Genomic DNA, 15,459 nt, shown 5'->3' with positions numbered 1-15,459 from the left:
AACAACAGCGGTAGCAGTGGTGGGACAGACCCTGCTGTTAACAAGAAAAGGAGGATTCACCAGAGGATTCTCCCAAAGGATTCACCCCAAAGGAGGATTCATTCCCTTAAATGCACTCCCCATCTTCATCTCCTTGAAGGACAGAAATAGGATGGAAATCCACCTGAATTTCTCCTGGCAAATCCCAAAGACACTCTTCCCTCTCTCTCTCTCCCTCCTTCTTTCCCTGCCAAGCTTCCCAGAGGATTCTCCCAGAGGATTCACCCTTCCTTTGGAGTGAATTCTTTGGGAGAATCCTCTGGTAAATCTCCTTTGGGGTGAATACTTTAGGAGAATTCTCTGGTGAATCCACCTTTGGGGTGAATCCTTTGGGAGAATCCTCTGGGAAGCTTGCTGCTAAGGCTCTGTAGGATGATTCCCTTTCTCTTCTCTTTGAATTGGAAGGTTTCCCTTTGCTCAAGAGGCAAAATGGATAGATGGTTCCCTTTTTAAAACTACCAGGAGGGGTAGGGAGGAAGCTGCCCAGCCTGTCAGGGAACTGATGGAGGGAATGAGAGTAAAGAAAACTTAAAGAGGGGGAAAAGGTCCATGAGGGGATGTTTGGGAGACTGGAGCAAGAGGAGAGCAAGAGGAGAGCGTACAGGGGATGAGACCGTGACCCAAGGCTTTGGGTGGGGAGCAAAGCAAGGCGTGGGGGGGGGAGAGAAATGATGGCATCACCCTCCCACCATCACTTCCACCCACTGAAGCCCAAAAGACTCACTGACTTGCAGGACATTGTCAACGAAGCCGCCGTCAAGCAAACCGATGCCCCTGCAGGAGGGCAGGCAGTTCTTGTCGGCAGTGGGGTCTGTCCCACCGCTGCTGCCATTGTTGTTGGAGACAGCACTGGTGAGAGAGGCGCCAGTGCCGGCAGGAACTGTGGAAGCTATGGAGGCAGCTCCCCCACCCAAGAAGTGGCTGAAACTCTGCCAGCGGAGGAATGCGCTCAAACCATTCCTCCACCCACTGGAAGGGCCACTTCTCTGCTACCGCCATGCCGTGATGTCCAGCACAGACTCCGGCCTCTGCATCTTGCCCAATGGTAGCAGTCCAAATGTGGCATAACCTATGGCAAGGGCAGAAGGGAAAGCGACGGTGGCGAAGGAAGCAGCAGCCGCACAAAGTGCCCTGGCACTGCCAAGGCTGACATCCATGCCACCGCCGCCCACCAACTGACCCGGCCTGCAGCCAGCACCATACCACCATATGCAGCAAAGGTACTTGGCGGGGGTAGGGAGCCCTCCACACTCTGCCATGATTGGGATAGGAGCAGCTGGTGGTGAGGCATGGCTGCCCACGGGGCACTCTAGGTGCAGGGAGGGGGAGAAATTAAGTCACCCCCCGAAAAGACGGCCTAGCCATTTTGGGGGGGGGGGGGTCAAAAGAAAATAAGGCCCGGCCTTATTTTCTGAGAAACACTATCAATGGTGGAATTATCAGAAATGATCAAGAGACAAAAGAATAATAAAACACCAGGACCAAATGGGTTGCAGGCAGAATTTTACAAATGTTTATAAGATACTTTAGGCCCATCAATGTTGGAAGTCTATAATGAAGTATTGATTGATGTGAAGGTACCAAATTCGTGGATGGAAGCAAATATTACTTTGATTCCAAAAGAAGATGCAGATGCAATGCAGATTAAAAAACTAAAAGTCTATATCTTTACTGAACGCTGACTATAAAATATATGCTTCAATAATAGCAGAGAGACTAAAAAGGTTTCTAAATTAATTTATATGCTCAGATCAAAATGACTTTTTGCTTAAGAGACAGATTAAAAACAATATGAGAATAATTTTAAATACATTGGAATACTATGAAGTACATCCTGGAAAATAAATGGCGTTGAACTTCTTAGATGCACCGAAAGCATTTGACAAAGTAATTTGGCAATTTATGTTGTTACAATTAAAATATATAGACTTTGAGGACTTCCGGTGGTGACGTGTGGTCAAGGTGGCATGGGGAGACAGCACTCTGTCCCTCGTTGCCGAATTTCAGCAATCCAGTGGCTGACCGAGGTGAAAATCAGTCCTGGGGGGATCAGTGAAGAAGAGGGGAACCTTCGGAGCCAAAGCAGGAAGGTGCGATCCCTAACAACGTGAATGGAGGAGCCCTCAAATCCGGAGCTGAAGAGTCGGATGTCCCACAAGAAAGGAAAGGAAAGGGAAGGGAAGAGGGAGAATGGTGTGATATAAGCGGTGAGAGGGAAGAAGTTCAGAACTGTTAAAGCTCTAATAAAAGCGAGCCCAGAGAGCGATGGTGAAAGTGAAAGCTCAAAGCGGCACATGGACAGTGGAAATGGTGAGGAGAGCAGAAAAGGGAGAGGACGAAAGGTGGTGCCAGCAATAGTGAAGGAAAGAACAAAAAAGAAGAGAAAGTAATAGACTGAATGTGATCTGAGTGAAAAGTGGACTGATTGGAATGGAGTGGTTGAATTCCTTGAGTTTCCAAAAGAACAATATTGTAGCAGCAGAAGAAATAAAGAAGCAGATAAAAGGACTAAGGAAAGGAGAGTGACAGTGACAGTGCAAAATTTGGAGAGCTGGACATTTTGAAGGTGGAAAGTAAAAGTTAACTCTTTAACTCGCAGCTTTTAGCGCTACACTAAGATTCAAGTAACTTTTAAAATATTTCTACTTAGAATTAATTGTTAAGATTTCTTATAATACTTATATTTATATACTTAAAAATATTTTGGTTAAGTTCTTTTTCTCTTCTGTGCTTTACATTTTGTGATAAAAATATTTAAATGTTTATTCTTATATAGCTATATATTGATTAGAATTTAAAGAAAAATATATATTCAGAGAAAAAGTGATGGGTTTTGCAGTATAATTTAAATAAATTAATATAGTTAACTTCTAAGAATTGTATTGATTGACCCATTTAGGATATTGTTTGTTTTCTTTTTTTTAGTAAAGTATTATTGTCATTAAAGGTATACTGGAATATAGAACTGTAACTTTATAAATTTATATTGACTACTAGAGATAGGAATCTAATTGTATAAGTTAAACTGCCAATTAATCAACTGTTTAAACATTTAACTATTTAAAGCATTAAGTAATTAACAAATATAAATACATAAGAATATTTAGAAGTAATAGATCGGTACATTGCTAATATAAGTGTTGCTTTTGATATTGGGATTGATTTGTAAAACTGCATAGTTTCATTAACCTTTGGAATTTATTGGAATAATTAGGGTATAATATGAGATATAGGGTTGTAGACTGCATGGTAGAATAAGGACAGTGACAGAAATTAGGGGAGCATTGAATGGTGTTGTGGGAGAAGATAGAAAGAATATTAGGAGAGCAACATAGAATATTACAAGAAATGGCAAGTATTACGACTACTATGGTGAAAACCAGGAAGAAACCCACCCCAGCAATCACTACAGCAATACCATCCCCGTCCACACAAAGATCAATAGAAGGAATGTTTGCAACAGAAAAAACAACTTCCGCGATGAACATGCAGACCATGCAGGCCACTTTATTATCAATGCAAGAAACGATGATAAAGCCACAGGAAAATATGACCAGAAACCATGGAGAAATGAAAGCAGAAATGGAGGAGGTGAAGAGAGAAGTGAGAAATGACATCCAGAAACTAGATGAGAAAATGGGTCTGATCAGGGATGGGATTCTACAGGTTCACACCAATTCGCTAGAACCGGTTGTTAATATTCTAAGCAGTTTAGAGAACCGGTTGTTAGAAAAAATTACTGGCCTAATCCTGTAAGGAAGGCAGGAAGGAAACATTCTAGTGTTGCTTACAGAAACTGCCTCTCCGTTAACCCTTATTACATTCTTGGCAGGACTAGACTTCCTGCCTCTGGAACTTCTCTGGAGTTTTTTTCTCTCCTTTGCTGGTACGTTGCTTGTATGGAGTGACCATTCAAAGTTACAATGGAACTGAAAAAAGTGGATTTGGATTCCTTCCAGGAAATGTCTCCTTGTGAGTATTGCCGACTTCACAGCATATGCCTCTTTCTCCCATATGGCTCATCTTTGCTCAGTTTCCATCAGTTTCTTGGATGTATAAGCGCATGGTTGTAATTGTCCACTTCCATTCTTTTGGAGGAGGACTGCTCCAACTGCAACAACATTGGCGTCTGCTTGGATGACAAAAGGTTGTTCGGGAACTGGGTGCTTAAGGACCGGTTCTGCTGAGAATAGACGTTTGAGCTTCACACTTGGCATTCCATTGTCCAGATAAGGGGTTGCCTTGGTTTGGGTCCGCCCTTCATTTTTAGCAAGTTCGTGATAGGGAGGGTGATGTTTGCAAAAGCTGGAATGAATTGGCGATAAAAGTTCTCAAATCCCAGGAAGCTTTGCAGTTGTTTGTGGGTGTGCGGTGGGTCCCAGTCCAGTACAGCTTTTACTTTCTGTGGTTCCATCTCTATTCCCTCGTGGGATATTCTATACCCCAAGTAGTCAATTTTTTCTTGGTGGAATTCGCATTTAGAGAGTTTTGCATATAGTTCAGCATCTAAGAGTTTTATGAGGACTGCACGGAGTAGCTTGATGTGTTCTTCCATCATTTCCATGTAGATTAAAATATCATCAAGATACACTAGAACCCCTTTATATAAAAATTCATGAAGGGTTTCATTGATCAATTGCATGAACACGGCAGTCCAAAGGGGAGCACTTTAAATTGATAGCATCCCAATGGTGTGTTAAAAGCTATCTTCCACTCATCCCCTTCCTTTATTCTGATGCCTCTCATAGGTCTAACTTTGAAAAAAAAAATCATTTCAAGAGGTGGGCTAACGTCCTTCATGAGGGGGAGTGGATACATATTCTCTATGTAAATCGCGTTCAATTTTTTGTAATTAACTCACAGGCATATGGAGCCATCTTTCTTTTTGCAGAATAACACTGGGGCAGCTATTTTTGGTCGGGCAGTTTCAATGAAACCCCTTTTTAAATTTTTATCAATAAATGCTCTGAGTTCTTTTAGTTCTCTGGGAGACAATGCAGTACATTGTGGTTTTGGGAGTTTAGCCCCTGGTAGGATTTCGATAGTGCAGTCTGTGGCTCGAAGGGGTGGGAGTTCATCACAAGCTTCCTCGCTAAATGCTTGGGCCAGATCCTGGTACTCATTGGGGATGTTTATGGGTTCAGCTGACTGTCCAGTCATGGCCAATTCTGTTCTCTGTCCCTTTTTTTATCCCTTCCTCTGAGCTATTTGCAAATATTACGTCTCTCTGGAATTGTACGGTTCCTTTCCTCCAATTTATTTTTGGATTCCATTTCTGCAGCCATGTGACATCTAGGACTAGCGGCTCTTCCATTCCTGGGGCTACAATGAATGTGAACATCTCACTATGGTTCCCTAGTCTTATTTTCAATGGTTCTGTAGTAAACCTGGCTGGCTCCCCCTGCTATAGTTCCATCTAATTGGCAGAAAGCGATGGGATTTTCCATTTCTTTCAGTTGGATCCCCAATTTCTCTGCAACGGAGGGATTTATTAGGCATCAGGTGCATCCCGAATCCAGCAACGCGGCAACTTCCTCCCCCTTCCCTCGGCTGGGGATAAACAGTCTTAGGGGTAGGGTGATTGGTTCAATTGGATTGCTTACCAGCGGGTCATCTTCCGATTGCTTTTGGACTGGCTCAGGTCCCCTTGGAGCATTTGGGAATCTTCTTCTCAGTTGGGGGGTGATCGGAATCTCACATCTACTCGGCCTCTGAGGCCAGTCTCCTTGCCTCGAGGGCTGGATGTTCCGGGTTTCCTCCCTGATGGGTGGTCTAGCTTTCTGGCAGGGGTCTTCAAACAGCATTCTGCTGTGCAGTGTCCCTCCTTTCCACACTTAAAGCAACCAGACGTTCGTGGAGTCCTGGTGGATTGGAGTTTGAAGACTTCCCATTTCCCCTGGGGTGGGGATCTTTTCCAAGACTTGCCACTGTGGTACTGGTTTCGAGTCATGTCTATCTCTGCCTCCTCTGCCATAATGTACCATTCGTGCAAAAGGTTTGGGGCTCCACGGGCCAGGCAGGCAGCGTATAGGTCATCATTTAGTCCATCTTTGAACCAACAGACTAGGATATCCTCTGGCCAGTCTACCTGGCTGGCCAGATCATGAAATTCCTCGGTGTATTCTGCTACCAGGCGACAGCCTTGATTTACAACTCTAATGTGGTTGTGGACTTTTCTATTGGCGAGGGGGTCCTTGAAGTGGTGGCATAAGGCCATCATGAAGCGATCGAGGTTCCTTAATTCTGTGGCATTGACATTGTGGAGCATCACCATCCATCTGGCTGCTGCCCGTCAAGGGCCAAGGTGACGACTTGTACTCAGGACCGCTGGGTTGGGAAATCCTGCCCATATTCTTGCATGTAAGTGAGCACTTGCGCCAGGAAAAATCCCAGCTTCTGGGGGTCTCCATCGAATTTTACGCCAAAGGGTGGGACCTTCCTCTGCATTTGTATGTCTTTGGGTTGGCCAGGGTTAATCCAGGGTCAGGTACCTGGTATGACTGCTGGTTCTTCAGCTTGTCCCTCTGCCCGCTCAATCTCCGCTGGATCTGGGGTGGCGGCTCGGGTTCTTTTATTTTCTGGTTCCCTCACTCTCCTGCGTTGTCGCCCTGATGCATCCCTCACATTGAGGTTCTCCAGGGCTTCCCTCACAAGGCGATTTATGTACTGTCTCTTTCGGTCGTCGGCCGTTGGATCCTCGTCCCATTCTTCCTGATTCGATAGGGCCTCCAGCTCCAATTTCCACCCAAGTTTACGATTTCCTCAGGTGAAGGTTACTTCTCTGGTTCTTCTGTCCCAGCGGTCTCTTTTTCCTACACCTATAGACCACTGGGGCTTGGTGCAGATTTCGTAGGCAGCCTTGCTATCTTCGATGGGGTGCACTGAGTCAATATCTGGCTGGGTAAGTGTCGGCGTTTCTCCCCAGCATTCAGCTTCCCCTTGGTCCTTGCTGTACTCAGACATTTTCCTCTCTTGCAGGGTCCCCTCGGTAGAATGAAGGGTTTTTTTGTTTTTTGTTTTAATTTCCTCTCCGGGCTGACCTCTATTACAGATGCTGCTTTATGTCAGGCTACAGAACTTTTCCCATTCACTCAACTAGAATGAACTTCTGAAAATGTATCAAAACGTATCAAAAAGGAATCCTTTATTGAGGGGAGGCAATTCATGTTGGAGTTCAAAACAGCGTCTGAGGTCTCTCAGGCATACAGGGATACATAAGGGAGTTTAGAACCCCTCTCCTTATCTCGATGTGTATTTAACGAAACAAAAGCCAGTATGTTAATTCCTCCCCACCCTTTTTGTAAGGAACAATCTTTTTCGGAGCTTCCCAGGGCATACCTAATTTCCCCCCACCCCCTTTTTAGAATGAACTTTTCCAGAGATTCCCAGGGCACATCTCACTGTGGAATTTTTATGATCTTCTCATCTCCTGGCTGTGCCTCTCAGAGGTGATAGGTTCCGGCCATCTGGCTTTTCTCCCTCCATTGTATCATGTGTGGGTTATACAAATTTGATATAAGATTAAATATATTCAGGTTACATCAAGAAAGGATTTCTTTATCAGCCTCACCCACTTTTCTTCTACTGAAGAAATGACAGATATATGGATCTGACAGGTTACCAGGGCCCAGAAAAAGGGGAAAGTTGATTTATCAAATGATTTATCTGTCCAGTTAAAAGAAGCTTTGAAACATGATGATCGGTTTCTGACTCACTCAAATAACTGTACAGTTAGAGATGGATTGGCATGGTGGGGGCTAAATTCAGTGGTGGTATTCAGCAGGTTCTGACCAGTTCTGGAGAACAGGTAGTGGAAATTTTGAGTAGCTCGGAGAACCGGCCAATACCACCTCAGACTGGAGATTTTACACTATCCTTCCCCTGCCACACCCACCAAGCCATGTCCAGAGAACCGCTAGTAAAAAAATTTGAATCACACTACTGGTGAAATTATATATGCCAGCAAAGTTGAGAAACCAGATATTAGTACAAGCTCCTGATTCTAAAGCTGCTGAACATTTTGGATTCCTAAAAACCTTACATTTGGTTAAAAGGCAATTTTGGTGGCCTACTTTGAAAAAGGACATTGAAACTTATGTGGCTAGCTGTGCCTCAGCCAAACAGCCACCTGGTAAACCAGTGGGCCTGTTAGAAAATGTAGCTAGGCCTACTGCTCCGTGGAAAGAAATTTCTGTGGATTTTATAGTGGAATTACCTGAAAGTGGGGGAAATACAGTTATTTGGGTGGTAACAGATTTGTTTTCCAAACAGGTACACTTCAACCCTTGTGCGAAAATCCCATCTGTGAAAACCTTGGTTAAACTGTTTATTTTACATGTCTACAGGTTACATGGTGTTCTGGAACGGATAATCTCAGATAAGGGTGTCCAATTTACCTCAAACTTTTGGAAGGAGTTCCTGAGATTATTGGGCTCTGTCCAACATACACAAACCAATGGGGCTTGGGAGAGGACTAACTTGGTATTGGAACAATATCTTAGATGCTATATTAATTATCAACAAGATGATTGGGCTGACCTATTGCCATTCGCCAAGGTGGCATATAACAATTCAGTTCATAGTAGCACTGGGTTTACTCCATTTAAAGTGGCTTCGGGTCAAGACTTTGTACCCATATCCGAGCTTCCACAGGAGAAACTAATATTCAATCCTTGAGTGAATGGATAACCCAACTCCAGCTTACCTGGCCGGTTACCTGTAAAGCATTAGATATTGCTCATCAAGTTCATAAGAAATTTGCAGACAAAAAGAGAGCTCCAACAAAACCAATATCAAGTTGGAGACAAAGTTTTCTTGTCCACTAGATATTTGCAGACCACACAAAAGTCAAAAAAGCTGGGGCCTAAATATGTTGGACCTTTTCCAATTGAACAAATTGTGAATCCCATGGCAATCCAACTGAAATTACCAAAAATCCTCAGATGAATCCATCCTGTCTTCCATTTCATTCCATTCCAACTGAACTTCCATTCCAATTTATTGAAACCTGAACACACCTCCGACCTGAGACCTGCTCAGGTCGATCCCTCCGTTCCTCTTCTAATTGAGGGTGAACAACATTTTGAAGTTAAAGAAATTTTGGATTCTAGGAAACAAAGAGGTTGCCTTCAAGATTTAGTCATCTGGAAACACCTTCCTCCTTCCCAGTTGGAATGGGTGAAAGAGAAGGATGTTCAAGCCCCTCGGCTTGTACAGGCATTTCGTACAAAATATCCTGACAAACCTTAAAATATTATAGTATTGTGTCACATGTACATTATTCTTTTATCTTGTATTCTCTTTCTTTTATAGGACTAACACTTCTTTTGCAGGAGGGCCGAATGTCAGCCTTCAAGATTCTTTTCCTTTGCTTCATATCTTTCGGCTGTCATAAGTAATGGGGGGAAGAGGGGGGACATAGTTATGGGAAGCGAGCTGGAGGTTTCAGAGAAAAAAAATGTATAATTTGGGAGGAGTTTGTTTGTTCCTTTCTTTTGCTATGCGCAAGTGCACCTCTTTATCAAAATTTGTCAAGGTCAATGGACAGATGCCTCATCACCACCTGAAGATGCCCACATGACGTTATACAACTTTTAATTGGATGGACAGTTTGAACTATTGTGGGGGGGAACGTTGCCATCACTTTGTATATGTGATTTATGCACTCATTTTCTCAGATTCAGAATTCTTTTGATGCTACCACTTGATTTTCCAGAGATATCTGGAAAAGATATCTTTTCTCTAATTAATGGAGTCTAAATATTTCTTTCTTGGATTTTGAATGGAGCACCAGCTGACAAATTCATTGTAATGTTTTCTTTCTTGTATCATTTATATTGTAACCAGTTTGACGTATTCATATAAGGATTGTATTTGAGTGGCTGGCCCAGCAAGTTCTGCACACCTTGTATTTGAGTGGCTGGCCCAGCGAGTTCTGTCTGGTGGGAGGGAAAATTGTCCAGCATGTTTGGGCAAGCAGACATATCTACCTGCTAATCCCATGGGGGAGATTGCATCCCCCTCAGGCAATTTCTTCACTTGAAGAGATAGCAGAAAAGAGATCTCCAAATCCCAAGCCCTGACTGTGACTCACAAATGATTCTGCCCAGTTGCCCAGTAAAGCAGAACATGTTGCACTGGTGGTCTCATAAGTAGAAGTCCCAGGACTCATCGTGTGTAATTTTAAAAATACTAAAGCCTGGATTGTACACTGACTAACCTCAATTTGGCCTCACAAACCCTGGAAAAGCTAGGCAGGTAGTAACCATAACCTTGGAAATGGGCAGTCTGTAATTTAAAGGCTGTGGAAAATTGTGCTTACAACCTGACTGTAAGCTCATAAAAAAGATACATCAAACATCTGAAAATTAATTGGCATGAAAAATTAGACACAGCAACAATAACACAAAAAACAGAAGTTTTTCCAGGCTGCTAAACCTTCATGGTTGAAAGCTTTTGGGAGCCATTGAAAGAATCCTTTTCTGTTGCCTCTTTTTCGATGCCTCCCCCTTTGCATCAGAAAAATTAAAAGCATCCATCAAGTCTCCCTGATCTGACCACCTTTTAAACTTTTGTCAAAACACTCATGTGTTTTGAAAAAAAAAGGGATTGTTGGAAGTTACGATTCACCCTCTCCTAGGAAAAGAAAAGAAATTTTAAAATATCAGAAGGGGAAGAAAAATTTCTCTAAAAGAAAGGAGAGATGAAAACACAAGCAGGGTCAGCTCCATTAGCCCCCACCTTTGCATGGGATACAGAAAAAGCCTACAAATTAGCTAAGATCTTTTCCCACAGAAAACAAATAGATGGCAAGCTATAAAAACTTGTGAAAAGCAAACCAAAAGGCATAACAGGAAACTCAGGATATTGCAACCTAATGCAACAAGCAGCTACAAAGTGAACAAGCAGCTACTATTAAAAAGTTACTCCTACCAAGATCCTAGGAAGAGATCCCAATCTCAAGAGACAGGAACTCATCACATACACACACAAATCAAAGACTTCAAGGGTTCACACTTACAAAATCAAAGGACCTGAAGGGTATAAGAAAGGGGTTTATCTACTCACTAGATTAGATTAATCTCAGGAATGCTGAAGGATTTCTTCTTACATGCCTTCCTGTTAAACTGATTCTGACTTCCAATGCAGCTGACCAATCATTTTGCAGTAAATCTCCCAGCTGGGAAATTTGAATTCACAAAGGAAAGAGTTTTGCCTTTTCCTTAAAGGGCAAGGCTTCCTTTTCCTTTCCACAGCGGTTTTAATATAAATTACAGGATGTCTTTAATCTGTCTTGTTATTACTAACATTTGCTGCCTTGGTACCATGGCAACTGGCTTTAAGACAGCCACTTTCCTCCTCTCAGATATGTAATGCCTGATATGTATCTTGCTCGATAATGCAGGATACGCTTTTACAAAATAGAGTTTAAAATTTAATCTTCTGCTCTGAAGTATGCTTTGAAATGTCTATCTAGACATTAGATAAGGCAAAATAATGTTTACACTCTTATGGAATAAATTGAAGACTATGATAATTAATAATCTTTTTAAGGCTGTTATTTTATCCAATTAAATAAATGCAAAAATAAAATAATTAAAAAATAACAAAAATCTTATTTCTTTTTTTTTTTTTTTTTGAAATATTGATGCCCTTTGTTATGGGTCCAGGATATCTGAGGTGCTTACTCCAATGGAATGGACTTGTGATGACAGGCTCCCACCTGTGAAGGACTTTTGGCTGGTGGGGTCTAGAAGAGCCTTTTTGTTGTGGACTCTTTGGAACTTTCTTTCACTAGAAATAAGGTCTGCCTCCACCCACTTGGACTTCCAGAAGGACCTTAAAAACTTGGCTGTGCTGGGTGGCTTGGGACCCAATGGGGGCCCTCTATGCTGGAGGTAGTTGATGGGATAAGAGAGAAGTCACGCACACGCATATATTTTCTGTTCTCTTGGTCTTTAGTCTACATTCCAATTAATTTTAATCATTTTTATATTTATCCTTTTATCATTTTGTAAGACATCCAAAGTTGCTTCAACAGTGAGATGGGTAGCATATTAAACAAATATCTGCTACTCTAGGTTAGGTTATTCTGAAGGCCTGTTTAGTCTGTTATATATTAGGGCTTTATACCATTTAGGGGGGAAGCAGCATTTATCAGCAACTCTATAAAGCAGTTTCACAGCCACAATACTATCTCTGGAATACCTGACTAAGAAATTTCTGACAGATATTACATGCAAGCCCAGATGTACAACTGCTCTCTGTGCAGTTGTAATTGTATGTTTTGGATGTCCACTAAATGATCGATAATTTTCTCTTAAGAGAAAATAAGCCGTTTTGTTTATCATTCTGTGGCTTTTTTGAGAGGGAGAATAGTCTCCCTCTCAAATGAAACTTAATAGCGGTGTTGACTCCAAAGTGCGAGTTAAAATAAATATATGTCCAAATATGCATCACAGATTATGCAATCCTGCAGCTTCTCTCCCTCCTATTCTGTTCCTACTGATGCCCCTGTAGAAGAATCCAGTGCTGCCATACCAGTAAAAATGCCACATTTTATAACATAATTACGTGCTTTATTGATATACACAGTAAAGCAGTATATAATACAGTAAGTAAGGCATATATTTGGTGAAATTCAATATGTTGTGAAAAATGCAGTAAAACTGAAGTTTATAAAAATAATTAGTAAATGTTACAGTGTTGATATTAGAACACAATAATACCCAAGTAATAAATCAGTACTGCATGAAAAGGGTATAATATGCCAGACATTATTCGGTTATGCTGAAAATGTTTTATAGTTTAGTAGTGTATGGATATAAGGAACATGAAGTAGTTCCAAAGAAACTCTTTAAAAGCAGCAATAAAGCTCTTAAACTCTTTTAAATATTTTTGACAGATCCACTTCAAATCTAATGTCTAAAAAAGAAATAACTCTGATGAAAATAATTGTGCACTCTATTAGTCTCAAATCTTTTAAAAGAGAACTTTAAACACAAAGGCATAAAAGAAAAAAAAATCCCATCCTATAATTGAATCTATAAAATCTTACATAAAGGCTATGAAATATATAGGATATTCATTCGTAAATAAGCCTATGATTCAGTCTAGCATTGCATTAGTGCGGACTTTGCTAAGAGTAGGATTTGTGTAGGATGTAACAGAGCCTTTTAATAATCATCTTAGTATGAATCCCCAGAAGTGAAGAAAACATTCCTGAATGAAAAGGGAAATTTGTTGTTTCAGGGAGATGCACATGAGACTCACTAAAGAAAGAGTAGGAAATAGGGTTTTTTAAAACTCTAGACTAATTTATTTGTGGGTAATCACTGTGCTCATTCTAGACTGAATTGTGCTCAAAGTCTTTTAAAAAGCATGAAAATGTATGGACTTTCTTTGCGAGTTACTAAATTTTAAAAGTTTTATACTGTATTGGTATTAAAAGAACACCAGTTTACACAATGGATAAGTGGTTGATGATGCATACCTTCTCTACATAATTGTCAGGAACACCATAAAACAAAAGTGAGGTAGAAATAACATGACTACCATGTTGAATGTTAACTAGCATTAAAAATATATATATTTTCCCCTGGTTTTAATCATACCATAAAAGAAGCAACAGATTTAACTTTTGCAAAGTATTAAAATGTATTAGATGGTAAAAATCTGTCTTTAGACAATGGAATTAAAGGCTGGTGGAAAAAAAGAAAATGGTGAAGCTTTTGTTAACAGCACCTCAACATTTTATAATAGTAAACTTGAGAGACTGTTTTCTAACATCTGTTTTCTACCATCCCTCTCCTGAGTCATTGTTAATTGTGCGACATTACTTGTAGAGTAGGATTGCTGGATTTCATTTTGGACAACCAGCTTCTCATGAAGCAGTGTGGCTACTTTAAGCAGCTGATAGAGTTGATGTTTACCATTGTGCCACACTATTCAGTTTTATTACTGTTGGTGTGAAACTTGTGTGGCTCCTTGGAATTTGTTACAAGGCAAAAACTAGTGTTTTGTGTGTTTTAAAATATTTAGGCAATTTTCAATACTCAATACTTCTATAAAAATGAAATATTAAATAATAATATGAATAATCTAAAGATTAAGCAGATCACAGACTAGTATCTATAGACAAGTCTTCATCCTAATACACACACAGAAGCAGAATATCTGATAAAAAGTGGCATCACAGGGCATGAAAGCAAATCGTATTTTTACTTTGAAACATTAAGGTGCTGGCCAGTGCCAGAGGCAGAATAAGGACACCTAAGCCCACTGATATAATCCAATAAGGCAATTTCTATTTTGTGTTTACTTTTAACATTCAGATCCAAAGTAGAGAGGAAATAACAAGAGCTTAGAATATAGGTTCAATTTGTCTTACTTTCTGCAAATTCTGATATTTGTCATGTAATGTGCTCTTTCATATTATTGCCATCTAGCTGGATAATTCTAGTAAGACTTGCTCAGGACATGGAAAACTGCATCAACTGGAAGTTTGGAAAATAATAATTTTAAAGCAAGAGCTAGTCAGATACAAGAAGAAATGTAGGCTGACTGATGTTGCAGAAATTCTGTTTGACTTTAAGGAAAAGAACACAGAACATGAATATCTGTTGGGTATAATTACCAAGTTGAAGTGATGCTAAACAAATGCACTGCCTCATTTTTTTTCTGTGTTTTTCTGGGGATTTATATAAACATTTTTATAAAGCACACTTCGTTTACAGCCTTTCTTTATAATAGCTATAATTTTTTTTAAACAACTCAAAATCCGTTCCATATAAAGAAATGGCAAGTTATTTAGCTGTCAAGATTTTACATGTAGGGTTTTTTTTTGTACAATTGCATAGATGTGTAAAACCTGCCATTGTTAACAAAACAATAACAGACTTAGGAAACTACTTAAATCTACAGTATAGTACCACTATCCTTCACAAAAATATAGATTTGTTTTCATGTAAACTCTTACAGTCTAATTCTTTCTCATATGAATATTATAAAACCATGCAGGTTATGCCTGAAGTTGTAAAACAGAACTTGTTATTCTACTAATTAGTTGTCAGTCATCACTGTCACTAAGGTTTCCATTGCTCGGCCCAGGTCGTCCGCCACGTGGAAAAGGCTAACTACATTGTTGCCTGTAAAAAAAAAGAGAGAGGCATAAATCGATCTGTCTTGTGAATATCTGTAAAAAAAAAAATAATTACAGGTAATCCCTGGGTTATGAGTGTTCCTTTAGTGAATGTTCAAAGTTATGCAATAAGCGCCCCCTTGTGTTTAGGAACAAGTCCCGAAACTAAGAATGTTACCGCACCACGGCAATTGTTTGCCCTTACGAACAACCGCAGAGGCTCTGCAACATTCATCCTGCCTATTCCCCTCCACTCTGCAGGCCAAAATGGAGGTTTGGAC

General features: G+C 40.6%; 1 protein-coding gene across 5 annotated transcripts in view; it reads right to left on the bottom strand.

Moving 5' to 3' along the window:
• Positions 1-12,595: 12,595 nt before the first annotated feature.
• Positions 12,596-15,459, bottom strand: part of DMD (dystrophin) — a 1,342,375-nt gene continuing 1,339,511 nt past the window's right edge. For all 5 annotated transcript variants that reach the window (XM_087938163.1, XM_087938162.1, XM_087938165.1 and 2 more), the window contains one exon: positions 12,596-15,185. In XM_087938163.1, the coding sequence (XP_087794289.1) occupies positions 15,174-15,185 (12 nt within the window). In that variant the 3' untranslated portion in view covers positions 12,596-15,173. The remainder of the gene's footprint in view (positions 15,186-15,459) is intronic.

Source organism: Pseudonaja textilis, chromosome 8, assembly GCF_049901715.1.
Source record: "Pseudonaja textilis isolate UNSWEBS1 chromosome 8, rPseTex1.2, whole genome shotgun sequence".
Classification (NCBI taxonomy): Eukaryota; Metazoa; Chordata; class Lepidosauria; order Squamata; family Elapidae; genus Pseudonaja; species Pseudonaja textilis.
Note: the sequence above shows the minus strand (reverse complement) of the source record. Positions and strands in the feature narration are given on the sequence as shown.